The 14,368-nt window shown below is 43.9% G+C and overlaps 1 protein-coding gene across 1 annotated transcript in view; it reads right to left on the bottom strand.

Moving 5' to 3' along the window:
• Positions 1–14,368, bottom strand: part of LOC308105566 (supervillin-like) — a 76,273-nt gene that overhangs the window by 43,061 nt on the left and 18,844 nt on the right. Inside the window, exons 2-3 of the mRNA XM_080456385.1 lie at positions 13,784–14,344; positions 6,690–6,724 (exon numbers count right to left, since the gene is read on the bottom strand). Coding sequence (XP_080312511.1) covers positions 6,690–6,724; positions 13,784–14,160 — 412 coding nt within the window. The 5' untranslated portion in view covers positions 14,161–14,344. The remainder of the gene's footprint in view (positions 1–6,689; positions 6,725–13,783; positions 14,345–14,368) is intronic.

Below are 14,368 nucleotides of genomic sequence, written 5' to 3'. Positions count from 1 at the left end.
TTTTTGCTATTTTTAACCCATTCAATCCGGGAACGCATCTGTCATTTTGGATTTTAGCTTGCTACAACCATTATTTTATACTTTGGCTATAAAAAAATAGCAGATATGCAAGCTCATAGCGCGGCACCGAGTGCCGCGCTATGCACTTGTAGATCTGCTATTTTTGAAAGATTTTGAACATTTGTGCAAATCTATGATTATTTTTATTTTTTTTAGCGAACATATTTAACTCAAATCTTTGCTTCTGGGGGGTCCCTGGAACTAAATATTTTGAGATGGGGGGGGTCTATTTTTTTATTTGAATCCTGAAAAGTAACTGTTTTCACTCTTTCACTGACAAACACCATGATCTCGCCATGAGGACACGCTATCGTCAAGAGTGGGAGAGTGTCGTCCAGACACCACCTGTTCCGTGATAAAACCCTGTGAGAGCCCCGCAGATAAACTGGACTTTCCCACACAAAGCTTGAAAAAACACCCAACCCGGAGAACTCTCATAATATCATCTCCCACTCGGCTTTTCCTTAAACCATATTCCACGCAGACTGAATTGCCTTGCAGGTGTCTTTGGATCACATCGGGGGAAATGAAAGGGGGGTTGGAGGGGGTGGGGGCTATAGTAGGCTGGGAGAGATCACTGTCAAGGCTTTGTCAGAGGATTCGGAATTAATTCTTTGGGCTCCACTGTCATTCAGTGTCTGGGGAATTTAATGGTGGGATACAGTAATTTCCTTTTTAAGAATGAGGCTGAGAGAGAGAGAGAGAGAGAGAGAGGGGGAGAGAAATGAAGACATATTTTAAGAGAGAAATATAGAGAGATAAGACTATAATTTGTTATACAAGTCATCAATTTCCGCAGAAACTCCCCATTATGAATCCTAGGATCAGCGCTCCGTGTCATTGTAGGCAGGATAATTTATGCTAATTCAAAACAACGGAAAAGAGAAAAGTCAACCAGGTCTATTTCACTCTCTGGTACTAAATCTGACTTTTATTGTTGCGGGCCTGTTCCTGAGCCAACGTGTTCCTCCCTCCCTCCTGAATACAAAAAAACAATGGCACGTCTAAACAAAAAAAACTAAGAAAATCCCTTTTCCAATAAAGCGCTGTTTGAAGTCAGGTTTTTGAAGGCCATAGCACGTTTGCGTAATCTTTCTCCCAAATCCCCCCGCTGTCCAAAACCTCGGCGTGATTTACTCGGGATGATGAAACATTACGCATCGGAGACTGGAGGTTCCACTCGAGAGCCTACTCTTCTGGTTTTGAACAGAGTCCAAGTCCACTTCACATTGTCCTCCCAAACGGATAGAGGAGATATACAGTATTAAAAAAATAAAAGGAGGGACATACTCTGGAAAAACCCTCCTCTCAGGATTACTGATTACTGTTCCCAAAGCGATTCCGGACCATCTCGAGGGAACGGGCCTCGGTTTCCACCTCTGGATTAGGGTGGGTGGGGGGGGGTTGGTGTGCAGCGCCGCGGCAGTTCTTGCTGATGTGAACGATTTACCCAGCAGCCTCGGGGGGATTTTCTGCTCTCGTTATATTTGTGCTTTCCATTTGGATGGTGGAAGTTTTTCTGCTGCACACGTACAGTAAAGTACTGAGCTGTTCACACACTGGGCTTGCTGCTAATGAAAATGTATCAACACCCATTGGTTGCCATTGGATTTCTGATCTAAATCAAGGGTCTTCAACAGGGGGTCCGACTCCTCAGAGTTACTACAGGGGGGCCGCCAAACTGTATATGATGATTTATTTTTTTACATTAACCTCTTGAATCCCTTTTCTGAGGAGAACTTCAGCCAAGAGGCGTTGTGAGCTTGTAGATCGGCTATTTTTGACAAAGAGGTATAGGTGTAGAGGGAAAAAGAGCAGACCAAGTAAAAAAGTGTAATCCGAAACAGGCGGTCATTTCGCCCCACTCTGTCCGACAGAGTATGAATACGGTCCCCAATTTGGGAAAAAAAGTGCCAGGGACCCCCATAAGAGAAGATTTGTAAAAAAAAATTGCAGATCTACAATCTCACAATGCTCTGCGTTGTGAAGTTGTGAGCTTGAAGATATGCTATTTTCAAAAAGGCTGATTTTCTTTTACTCTGTGTTTAAACTGTTCCTCATTCGGAACACCCTCAAGGACCCCCGGGTGGTCCCCGGACCCCACTTTGAGAACCAGTGGCTCATGTTACAGTAATGGTGGAGTCCCTACCAGCACCAGTTTGCCATCAAACATGTTTTGGGTGCCTTCGCCTGCTTGTAGAATCCTAGTATCAAAACAACCTGTGTTTCAAACACTACAGAAAACCGTACACTATGGTGGTATAAATCAGTACATTTTTTTGTATATAAAAAAGCCCTATTTTATACTTCATTGCACAAAGATGTCGAGCAAAAATAGTGAAAATAGCCGACCTACAAGCTCACAACGCGTTGCGATCATACAACGCGTCGTGAGCTTGTCGGTCGGCTATAAACAAACCAACATATGCTTCTTCAAACACAACAGAAAACCCACAGTGTGGCGGTTAGAATCAGGGCATGATTGCATTATTTGTGTGGTGGAGAAAACAAAACATAAAAACGTAAGTGGAAATGCATGTGTGCCAGTTTGTTGTGAACACACACACACACACACACACACACACACACACACACACACACATACACACACCCCCTCTCATATACACACACACACAAGCTGGCGAGAGAGAAACAGTTGAGGGGTCGGGGGAAACTCCTGATGCAACTATGAGGCCAGAGTTGGCTAGAAAACACTGGGCCCTGCCAATCCTGAGGAAAAGTACAAACGCCTTGCCAGCACAACATACACACATGCACACACATGCACACACACACACACACACACACACACACACACACACACACACACACACACACACACACACACACACACACACGCGCGCGCACGCACACACATTGGCCAAGCTTTCCCTTCTTCCGCTCACTGTCTTTTCAATGTTTTGTTCCACTTCCTCCACCTCTCTTTCCCAGGACGGGCATTAAACTGGTCAATTTAATAGATACTTTACTAGCCACTGTGGCAGGTGGTGATCTTTACTGGGGCGATTCTTCAATACACCAACAGATCAAATCATACATATTGGAATATATAGGACACAAACGCCCACCGGTGTGTTCACAGTCATAGACTTGGCTGGAGGACCTGATGACGCTTATTGCTATATGGATACCATAACCAACGTATCTTCATATCGTCACTGTCGGAGAGGAACCCTTGTATGTCCAAAACCGCTCCTTTTGAAATACTATTTTACAAAACATTTCAAAATAGTGAAAATAGCCGATCCACAAGCTCACAACGCATCGCATGGCGAGTCGGCGACGCGTTGTGAGCTTGCAGATCTGCTATTTTCACTACTTTTGTTTGACCCTCTTTGTATGATGAAGTAGGGCATTGATTTATGAAAAAAACAAAACATGAAAATATGAAATATGAAGATACAAGGTTTCTGCCTGACAGTAACAATATCGAGTGTCCCTGTTTGACGCGGAAGTACGGCGCTGCTGTATGAATGGAATGTCCATTCTATACATTCATTTCTATGGATTAAAGAATGAAAGCAGATGATAAACTATGGAATAAACCCATCAACATGGAAATATAATCATTGTGCCTCATGCTGTTTCTAACCCTGATTGCCTGCAGTATCAACAGTTTTGCGGTGGACCTACTCCATGAAATCAAGTCCAGATTCTTAAACAAGATTACAAATTAATATTATCTCTCATCGTGAGAGAATACGGTACAGGGAAGTTGTTCGGCGCTCTGGGCCCCACGAAGATACATCATCATCACCACAATATTTATTAAACTGTAAACACTATAAACAACAGCATCTTTGTGTGGGCCCCTGTAAACCCACGGATCCAGGGTTCATCTCAACTTTTCACCTTTCTTCACCACAAGTGATTGGCTGTTCTGGTGGTCCATGTGCCTAAGGGGATAATATATCACGTACCCAGGACCTTGTGGATGGTGCAGCTCATAGGAAACTTCAGTTCTCAAAACAACAGAATTACAAACTGTGGCCTTGATTACAGAGGGTTTTGTTTACAGCAAAGTATCCCAGCTGACTGTCTTGTAACTGCTGGAATTCATTCCTGCTCAAACCCATTTTGGAGAGACCTAGTCCATGGTAGGGCATTAACAGAATAATCGAATATTCAACTATTCGACTATCAAACCACTATTCGACCACTGTACATCAAAGTTGATTATTCGGGGGGGATAAAAAAAATAAAAAAATCAGTGGCTTTTCTACAGCAGACACGCAGCTGTGAGCTCTGGTGTTGGTAGTTTTCCTAATCCATTCATGGTTGATTGTTGTCAAATCGTTTCATACTGTATGCTAGGGCTGTCCCCTAAAAGTCGATGCGTCGGGCATTAGAGTCGAGTCGTCATGCCAAAAAAATAGTATATATATATATATATATTTATTTTTTTTATAATCAAATCGATTAATCGAATATTCGATTACTTATAGGTTGAATAAGTCGAATGCTAAAAATCACTATTCGTGAAGGCCCTAGTAGTAGTAGTTAGAGTTTTGAGCGATATTTAGTCAAAAAAGTGACAAAATGTTTCCAATACATTTGTTTCTATTTGAGAATATTTAATTTATATAAGCAAAAAAACACTTAAGCCTTATTAAAAACTTTTCCTGAAAATCATTATGACTTGTTCTGCCAGACTTCCTGGTTTACATGGAGGTCAAAGAAAAAACAAACCTGTTTGTAACATTGTTGTGCGAATAAGACAACATTACTCAACACAATTTAACCAGTTTCGGTTTGTTACACTGTCCCCTCCTCCCATGAGCAATAAATACAAAGTCTGCATCATCCTCATGTCTCTCTGTCACTCTCATCTGTCACAACACATTCACACACACACTCTGTAGCATGACGTGAAGGCCACGATGATTTTTATTCATCCCGACAAGCTGGCAGACACACAGACAGACCTGCCGGCAGCCAGTCAAGCAGGATGGAAACCCGGAAAGGCTTGTATTAGAAATGCAGGCAGGCATACGTAACGAGACAGATATAGGCACTATTAGGCAGGCTAGCAGGCAAGCCAGCAGTCAGTCTGCTATAGAAAGGCAGCCCAGCTCTTAGGTGGGCAATCAGATATGAGAGGGCAGTGAATTGGATCAATAGGCAGCCAGACATAAGAGGCAGGAAGGTTGATCAAGTAGACGGGCAGGCAGCCAGAGAGACTGACCACTAGATGTGAGGCTGGATAATCAGTTCAGACAGGCAGGCAGGCATTAAGACCTGAGGCCGATTTTTTTATTATTATCTCAAAATATTTTGTTCCAGGGACCACCAGAAGCAAAGATTTGAGTTACAAATGTTCGCTTTAAACATAGATATATATTCAAAGATTTGCACAAATTTCCACGATCTTTCAAAAATAGCAGATCTACAAGCTCAGAGCGCGGCACTCGGTTGTATATCTGCTATTTTTGAATAGCCAAAGAAATCTTAAAATGACACGGATGTGTTCCCGGTCTTAGTGGGCTAGTAGACAGACTTTATGACAAACACAACAACAAATGCAGAGACAGGCAAGCAGGCAGTCAGGGAGATGGGTAATCAGGCAGATACAGTAAGCAGGCTAGGGGCTCAGGTGTTTTGATTGTGAATCAGGAGGGTAGCTACTGTATAGTGGCCGATGTGCTGCTAACAAGCCATTTCCTCCTCTCTCTGTCAGAGCAAGTAATGTTTGTCCATGGTAATGGTAGTCGTCCTACCAGGAATAATATAATTGTCAAAACAAAACATCCATGCAAATACTAACACCCAAGTGCATGCAATTCACACACGCAACGCAGCCACACACGCATTTACGTAGATACCTGCTGTAATGCATACTTGTTTTCTTAGCACTCTATCTACTCGACGACTTACCCTGTTGTTGTTGTCGTTGTTGTCTGTCTAGGGTTCATGCTGCTTACTCCGTCCTTGCACATAGTTAAGTGGCTCTGGATGAGAGCATCTGCTAAATGCCTAGCATGTAAATGCATGCACACTCGCACCGTCACCTACTGCACAGCATGCACAACCTCTGACTCAGTAGCCATTAAACAAACATGCCCCATTCATGAGCCAGCACAATCTCTGCTGCACAGCATCCCTGCTTCCCTCTCACACACACACACACACACACACACACACACACACACACACACACACACACACACACACACACACACGAACCCCCTCTGAAGCTGTAGTCATACTTAGTTGCACACCGGTGTTGGCCACCGAAAATAAGTATCGAAGTAGCGACGTGTGGTGAGCTTGTAGATCGGCTATTTGCTGTGCGCAACACCCACGCACAACTGAGCATAACTCAGGGTTAAGGTGAAGCACTAACTTTAAACCCCACTGCGAACAAAGAGAGGGCCAAGAGGCAAAATAACATTCCTTATTTGTTTTCATTCCTTCTCAGCAGGAATCAGGAGTATCAGAAACGCATCCTCTTTATGATCTATAGCCCCGGCATGTGACCTGAACACGGGTAATAAAGGCTTGTGTTTGCGTGAACACGGGACGCTACAAAGAACTGTGACATGAAGGAGTGTCGGCCCATACAGCCACAATGGAGCGGTTTGAGTGCAGTGAAAGAGGAGAGCTCTTACCCTTGGGCTCTTCCAAGACGCCAGCTTCCAGCAGCCTGGAAGAGAGACAGAGAGAGACAGAGAATCAAATGAGGTCACAATTTTAAAGACAGAGGAGGCGACAAAAGGTGGCATGGATGGTATGAGTACTGATCACAGAGGTTTGCACGTGTGGGCGCACACACACACACACACGCACACAAAGATGAGCATACTGTGCAGTGAGTTCAGGCTAACCTGCCCACGTGTACAGTTAATGTACACCATCATGTGATGGACAATACACACACACACACACACACACACACACACACACACACACACACACACACACACACACACACACACACACACACACACACACACACACACACACACACACACACACACACACACACACACACACACACCTCAGCTACTCAGAGATCCAGCAAGCTGACAGAACGCTTGAACGGGCGAACGCACACAACGAGGTGACAAACAAAGGCACAAACCCGGTGCTGCAGAACCCCACTTACCCCGTGCCTCTCAGGACGAGCTCGCTACAGCGTCTAACGTTACACTAATTATCATCAAGTCTACGTTCTGCTCTCCAGCCCCCCCCCCCCCCCCCACCCCCACCCCGCTCGCAGTGATGTAACAGCAGCGCTTGTGTGTGTGTGTGTGTGTGTGTGTGTGTGTGTGTGTGTGTACCATTTGGGGACAGTCATTCATCTCAAAGTAATAAGCATTAAATATGGATGTGACGGGAGCGCAGCTGCCCAGGGAGGATGGGAGGGGGGCAGTGATGTAACACAAGGGACGGGGCGAGGCCCGCTTTAAACACAATGGAGTGCCGCGGTGGACAGCTGGTTGGGGTCAAAGGTCGCTGAGGCGGGGGGCGCACTCGCAGCGTTGTGGAGAGCTTGATATCGATGTGTTAACCTGATATGGGCATGATTTGCATTAATTGCTGTATTGACCTTTTCTTAACAACTTGAACCCTACATTACTTTATTGACCGGCTTGTGAGCTTGTGAGTGTTTGCCTATTTTCGCCCCAATGTTTGCCTATTATGACGTGCCCAGAATAGGGATGCTACAGTTCATGTGTGACATACAAAGGTTGGGGCCGGGTTTGTGGGTCGGCAGCCAAGAAATACTGTTTAGAAGTTATTCTGTTATTGGAAAATTATAAGCATTGTTGGGCTCAAGTGTATGTGTTCAATTTAGGGTTTAGCCCCACCAAAAGCTCCAATAAGCCAGGATGCTTACTATGCAGAAACCTTTGTGTTTCGGGTCCAGGGTAAGTCATTATGGAATAGGGGAAGTGTCTATGTGAGGGTGAAGACATATAGACCCCACCCCACACATGACATAGAATGAAAACATACACACACTTCAAAATGGACATACAGTACAGTGTCATAGTACCCTGCCCAACCCTTTTTAATTAACGCACACACCAAACCACACAAAAGCTAAAAGAAACCCACAATGCAGTACTATGCCATGCTGACCTACACTACTGCCTATGTAAATATCGCCTCTGTCGGGTGGAAACCTCATATGTCCAAAACTGTTGAACGAATTAAAATATAGCAAAAGTAGCAGATCTTCAAGCTCAAAACGCGCCGTTTCGCGCCGCGTTTCGCGCCGCGTTTCGAGCCGCGTTTCGAGCCGCGTTTCGAGCTTGCAGATCTGCTACTTTTGATACTTTTGTGTGACGCTTCGCGCCGCGTTTCGCGCCGCGTTTCGAGCCGCGTTTCGAGCCGCGTTTCGAGCTTGCAGATCTGCTACTTTTGATACTTTTGTGTGACGCTGTAGTATGATCAAGTAGGGCATTCATTTACGAAAAAACACAAAAAGATTTATGGAGATAAGGTTTCTGCCCGACAGCAACGATATGCTGCACCATTATGCTTCTTTACTACACTTGAGTATGGTTCAAACTAGGGAAGCAAATTATCGATTAATTCATTAATTGATAGTTGATAACCTTATCGATCGATTAATCGATTTGGTCCGCATTTTTAAGGACCAAAAGGAAAATTCTAGTCCGAAACCGAAAATGAGTGCAGAAACATAATTGCCTTGATGTACAGTATATAACATTAACGAGCGTCAACGAGCATCAGCTGGACACAGACACACACACCTCCCCTCTGCAGTGCTCTATGGAGTGTGTCTCATTTCTTAACGGCAATTCATCGATTATAGATTAAATGTTAACATCCCTAGTTCAAACACAGGCTCAGAATCCCTACAGTCGCTATGCGGGCCTGCCCCTGGCTCAGTGTGTTGGCTGTGTCCTGACACAGCCCTGGGTCTCAGAGTGCCTCTAAGCCAGGCCACGCCCCTCTGAGATCCCCCATAGCTAATCGCGGGGGGACCCCGCTCTGTCCGCCGCCGGCTGAAGAGGATGGGGGGGGGGGGGGCGCGCGGATCAGCTCCACGCTACCGTCTAAGCTCACTGGGGAGTAAAAGATAAACGGACAAATACAAAGACAACAGTGGAGAGAACAATGGTGGAGGGGGGCGAGGAAGAGAGAGAGGAAGAGCACAAAGAGAGACGGGGGGGATGAGAGAGAGAGAGTAATGAAGAGTGAAGGACAGTGGAAGAAGAGGAGGGAGAGGAAGTCGTGTGTCATTGTGTCATTTATTGGGCACATAGCAAACTCCCTCCATCTCTCTGACATGATGTAATACTAGGGCTGGGGAATTAACCAAAAATACTGGATATTAAAACCCGACATTTATAACCCAATTAATCTTGCTCATGCAGGTTAATCGAATAATCGAGAAGCAGCGTTTGTTTTTGTATATAAAAACAAAATTCACATGAAATTCGAATCGATTCTTTTATGATCAACTACTAAATCAATTAGTCTGATTAACCACTTAAGCCCTGCGTGTAGATCTGCTATTTTTCACTATTTAAAAAAATAATCATTCATTGATCTTAATCGAGGCAAAAGTTTCAAATAATTGCAATATTGATTTGAAGTTATATCGCCCGCGATTCTGTATGTGATACACCCACAGAAATGCATGGCTGGCTCTACACACAAACACACACACACACACACACACACACACACACACACACACACACACACACACACACACACACACACACACACACACACACACACACACACACACACACACACACACACACACACACACACACACACACACACACACACACACACACAGAAGAAGAAAGGAACAACCATTATGTGCAGTGCAAAGGGAAAGAATATCGTGTTAGTGGAATAGTGGTAGAAATGAGCTGTGCAAGAGGGCTACATGCATACAAGATGTTTCTAAACATTGTGGCATTTCTCACATTTCTGCAGTTATGCGGTGGCGACCATTTGTCTCCAATTTGCTTGGTGAACTCTGGGAAATCTGCTTCCTTCAGGGGGGGGCAGGTACTGTACTGTTCAGCTTTGTTTTAGCAACATACAGTACAGACCATAAGCCATATAAACAGCAATTAGCTGAAAATACCATTCCGTGTTCTTGTTCGTAACTGGAGGCATTTGACTCTGGAGATCAAGTGCACCAGCACCATAATGGCTGGTGTTTATTACAATAGTCTAATGACAGCATAACCTCTGAGAACACACGTGCATGCATGCACACACGCATGCACGTGTGTCGCACACACACACACGAATGCACATGGCCTGACTTGAAACTAAAACCTCTGAAAACCTTTGAGGTATGAGAAATGTTGAGGCTGCTGTCAACCGCGTATACTAACATCTTTACATGTGTAAATATTTATTGTGCGACGATGCATGTCAAGGAGAACCACACAATGATAAGTATTTTTGAATGTGACTGTAAATGGGTGAGCGGGCAGGATGCCTGTCTGTTGGCAGATAAGCCCATTTCCTGATGTGTTTCCATTTATCGCTGGGAGAAATTGTCGCCAGCTTCCTTAATGCCGTCCCCATTCCAGACAGACGCAACATGCCGCCACACAGCCTTCAGTGAATGTGGGTAAAATGACATGACCTTGACACTGCAGCAAGTGTTGGCTACCTGGCTGTTTGTTTGTGTGTACAGTATCTATGACTATGTATGTACTCCAAATACATGAGTCAGTGGATAACTTTCTATTTTCAATTAACCCGTTTAGACCTGAGGTCGATTTAAAAAACACCTTCTAAATCCTGACCTAAGTTTTCTGAAAAACTTCAAATATATATATAAAAAAATTACAAAAAATGATGTTGCTATATACTGTACATAGCAACAAGAACCCCAAAAGGGGTTCGCGGCTTGAAAGGTATAGTTACGTAATGGGGTTCCAGGTTTAAATGGGTTAAAGTAAATTAAATTATTTTAGAAGTGAAAAAAGTGTCCCATTGTCATCAGATGTTCAAATTAGACTATTTGCTCAATGTGCCTTCTCCCACTAGAGTTTCATCGCATTTGAATACCTAGATTGTAAAAAAAATACGAAAAAACTAAATCGATAATGTATGCACTATGCACAGTAAAATCTTCAATGATAATTTAAGTCTGACAGTTGACACATAGGGGTCCATTTGACAGTTGACACTTTGGCAAATGCTCTGTTTCGAGTGTCCAGATACTTATATGTTATTATATGCTATGTCACTGTCTAGAGACAAGTGGTGACAGGCTTGTGCGGTTGGCAGTCTAAAATAGGCCAAGTCACAACGTCAACAACAGGACTGGCCTGGCCTGTGGAGCCTGAAGTGATAGACGTGTCAGCTGAGCCAGCCTTTCTGTTCTCTGTCAGCGAGACTGTAGTCTGTGTACCTTTACAGTGACACCACAACAAAGGTTTCCAACATAATCTTTCAATAGAGGTGGGCCACCATAGTAAGACAATCGCTCGTACCAAAACTAGAGAAAGTGTAAGACATGAAAACAAAGTTATTTAGCCAAAACATAAACACACAACACTATACACGTCCAAAACTTTGATAATAATGAAGATTATGAAGACTTTTTGGCAATAACCACTTAATGCTTGTACAGGGAGTAAAGCAAAAACAAATCTCACAACATTTTTGAAAGAACATTTTTGTTTGGCCTTGATTTATGAAGCGGTGTGAAAGGAGCCCTCCACAGAAGCACTGAAAAGGATTTGCACAATATCTAGAATTATGATTAAACCTATGTTCTTGCTGTTCTATACTGTAGTTGTACAGTCAACCAGTTGAAGAAACTGCAGATTGAGGCTTAACCTTTGCTTTTATGAAATATCTGAGACCGAGAGGTTTTATGGAACAAGCTTACGAACATCAATTTACAATTTAAGCAAAAGAACATGTTATTATATTCCTAGTTTAACCCTAAATACTCTTTTTATTATAAAAATAACTGACATTTTAAATTCACCTTCAATGCCCAAAATAGAGATGCCTGGTTGAAAGTGGTTAACATCAAACCAGGGAGCAAAACTTGAGCAAAGATTGAGCCAAAAACTAAATAGCCCCTAACCTCTACTGCTGTGAAAAAACTGACAGGAAAGATAAGAAACACTGCAATGCTCACACAGCCGAGACCTGCAGCAACCTGTCAAACAACAATTAATTTTGTAACACTGCAGCAACAACACAAGGCATGTCTTTCCCAATCTAATAACTCAAAAAGGTCGATAGGATCTGCTAGCACGCCAGTCAGACTTATCTTGGTTCAATAAGTACGGGGCATGAACATTTGCTTAGAGCATTGTGTCGAGGCACATTCAAACCCTCATCACATTCTCACTGGCTCTCTCTCCTCCATGCTAGTGGTGGAAAAAGTACTCACTTTTTTTACTTAAGTAAAAGTATCAATACTGCAATGTAGAAATACTCTGTTACAAGTAAAAGTCCAGAATTAAAATTGTGCTTGCGTAAAAGTACAAAAGCATTGGTATCAAAATGTACTTAAAGTACCAAAAGTAGAAAGTACTCATTATGAATCTTTTGAAAATAGCAGATCTACAAGCTCACAATGCGTCGCATCGCGACGCATTGTGAGCTTGTAGATCGGCTATTTTCAAATGGCCGAAATGTATATAGGGCTGAAGTGGGTAATGCATGTTTTGTAATAATAATCAAAATCTAGAAGGTAACTAGTAACTAAAGTTTTCAACTAATCGTAGTGGAGTAAAATAATATTTTCCTCTGAGGTGTAGTGGAGTAGAAGTAAAAGTACTGAAAATTGGAAATAATCCAGTAAAGTAAAAAAACACCTCAAAATTTTACTTAAGTACAGTACTTAAGTACATGTACTTAGTTACTTTCCACCACTGCCTCCACGCTAGTGTGCACATTCAAATCTCTCACTCGCTCTCTCTCCCCCCTCGGGGTGCTTGTCAGGACGAGACAAGCCTGACGGTGTGCACTCAACTCAGCACAATCCCCAGCTCCATTACAGCAAAGAAAACATCCCTGAACCCAGGATGGGACATGTTTTGCGTTATCCATGAACAGGACTCAGGGCATTCCTTGCCACTAATAAGGCCCGACTTATACTTAGACGTGTGCGGGAGCCGATCTGCAAGCTCACTAACGGGTTGCACTGCAACACGTTGTGAGCTTGTAGATCGGCTATTTTCAGTGTGCAAGCAAGACCGGCGAGCAACTAAGTATAAATTAGGCATAAGAGAGAAAAAGTCTTCCCAGGATACCACTCACTAGAGCCTAAAACTCTTGTTTGCGACTCTGGCACATGTTCATTCAGATTCCTCCTCCTGACGGCTGTAAATTGTACCCAAAACAAGCAGCTCGTACGTCATAACGGCCAAACATGGCAGTCCTGCACCGCCGAGGCATATGGCCAATTTTGGAAATGTTAGAAGTGGTGTTTACTTCAAAGGAGGTGATGGGTACTACTATCTATGGGCTCTGTGAATGCACCAGCCAGATGCATGAAGGATCCTTAGACCCTGGAATCTGGATTTGTACTGTGCAGAGAGATGCCTGGCCGCCTTCATTCAGAGCCAACTACCCTTTGCTTGAAGTTTTCAACATCCAAGACAGTCAGGCTGATTTATTCAGTCTTGATTCATTGGAACACTTAACTGTGCACACACTCCCTAACAGCAAGGCATATGCTTCCTAATTTGGTCTATAGAGACGATATATGTCCTAAACTCACCTGTTATGCGAGGACAACTTCACAGCGGGGGCCGATTCTGCTTTCGAGGATAAATCTACGTGATCGGTGCCCCCTACGTCCACGGAGGACTCGCTGTCAGCTTGTTCTGCCACTTCTGCGGCTTTGCTCCTGGGGCCCCTCCTGGTGTGAGTGTGTTCTGATCCATTATCCTCCGACTTCTCCTTCTCCTTGGTCAGTGACGGGCCCGTTTCCGATGAATCACCGATTTTCCTGTCTCTGCGGACATATTTGGAGGTGAACTCGTCCGTGTTGCCATAGCGCTCCGCAAGTTCCCTCCTCCTCTCGGCCTTGTAGCGGGCGATTCGTTCGGCCTTAGTCTCCAGGGCGGAGCTCTGTAGGGTATCAACACCATCCATTCTGCCGTCCCCTCTATTCAACTATAGCCCAGAGTTCAGGGGATTCTGGACCGACGTAACCCAAACTGAGCAGCCAGATTCCAAGTCAGTTATCCTCACTGTCCAGATCAGAAGCAGACAAGTGGCTTTTGGACTTGGAGTTGCTCTTCCCTTCAGATCTCACTTCGTCCAAGTCATTCCAGTGCTGCAAAACAAAACAGGTAAAAAG

This window comes from Gymnoscopelus braueri (assembly GCF_963280865.1).
Source record: "Gymnoscopelus braueri genome assembly, chromosome: 17".
NCBI lineage: Eukaryota > Metazoa > Chordata > Actinopteri > Myctophiformes > Myctophidae > Gymnoscopelus > Gymnoscopelus braueri.
Note: the sequence above shows the minus strand (reverse complement) of the source record. Positions and strands in the feature narration are given on the sequence as shown.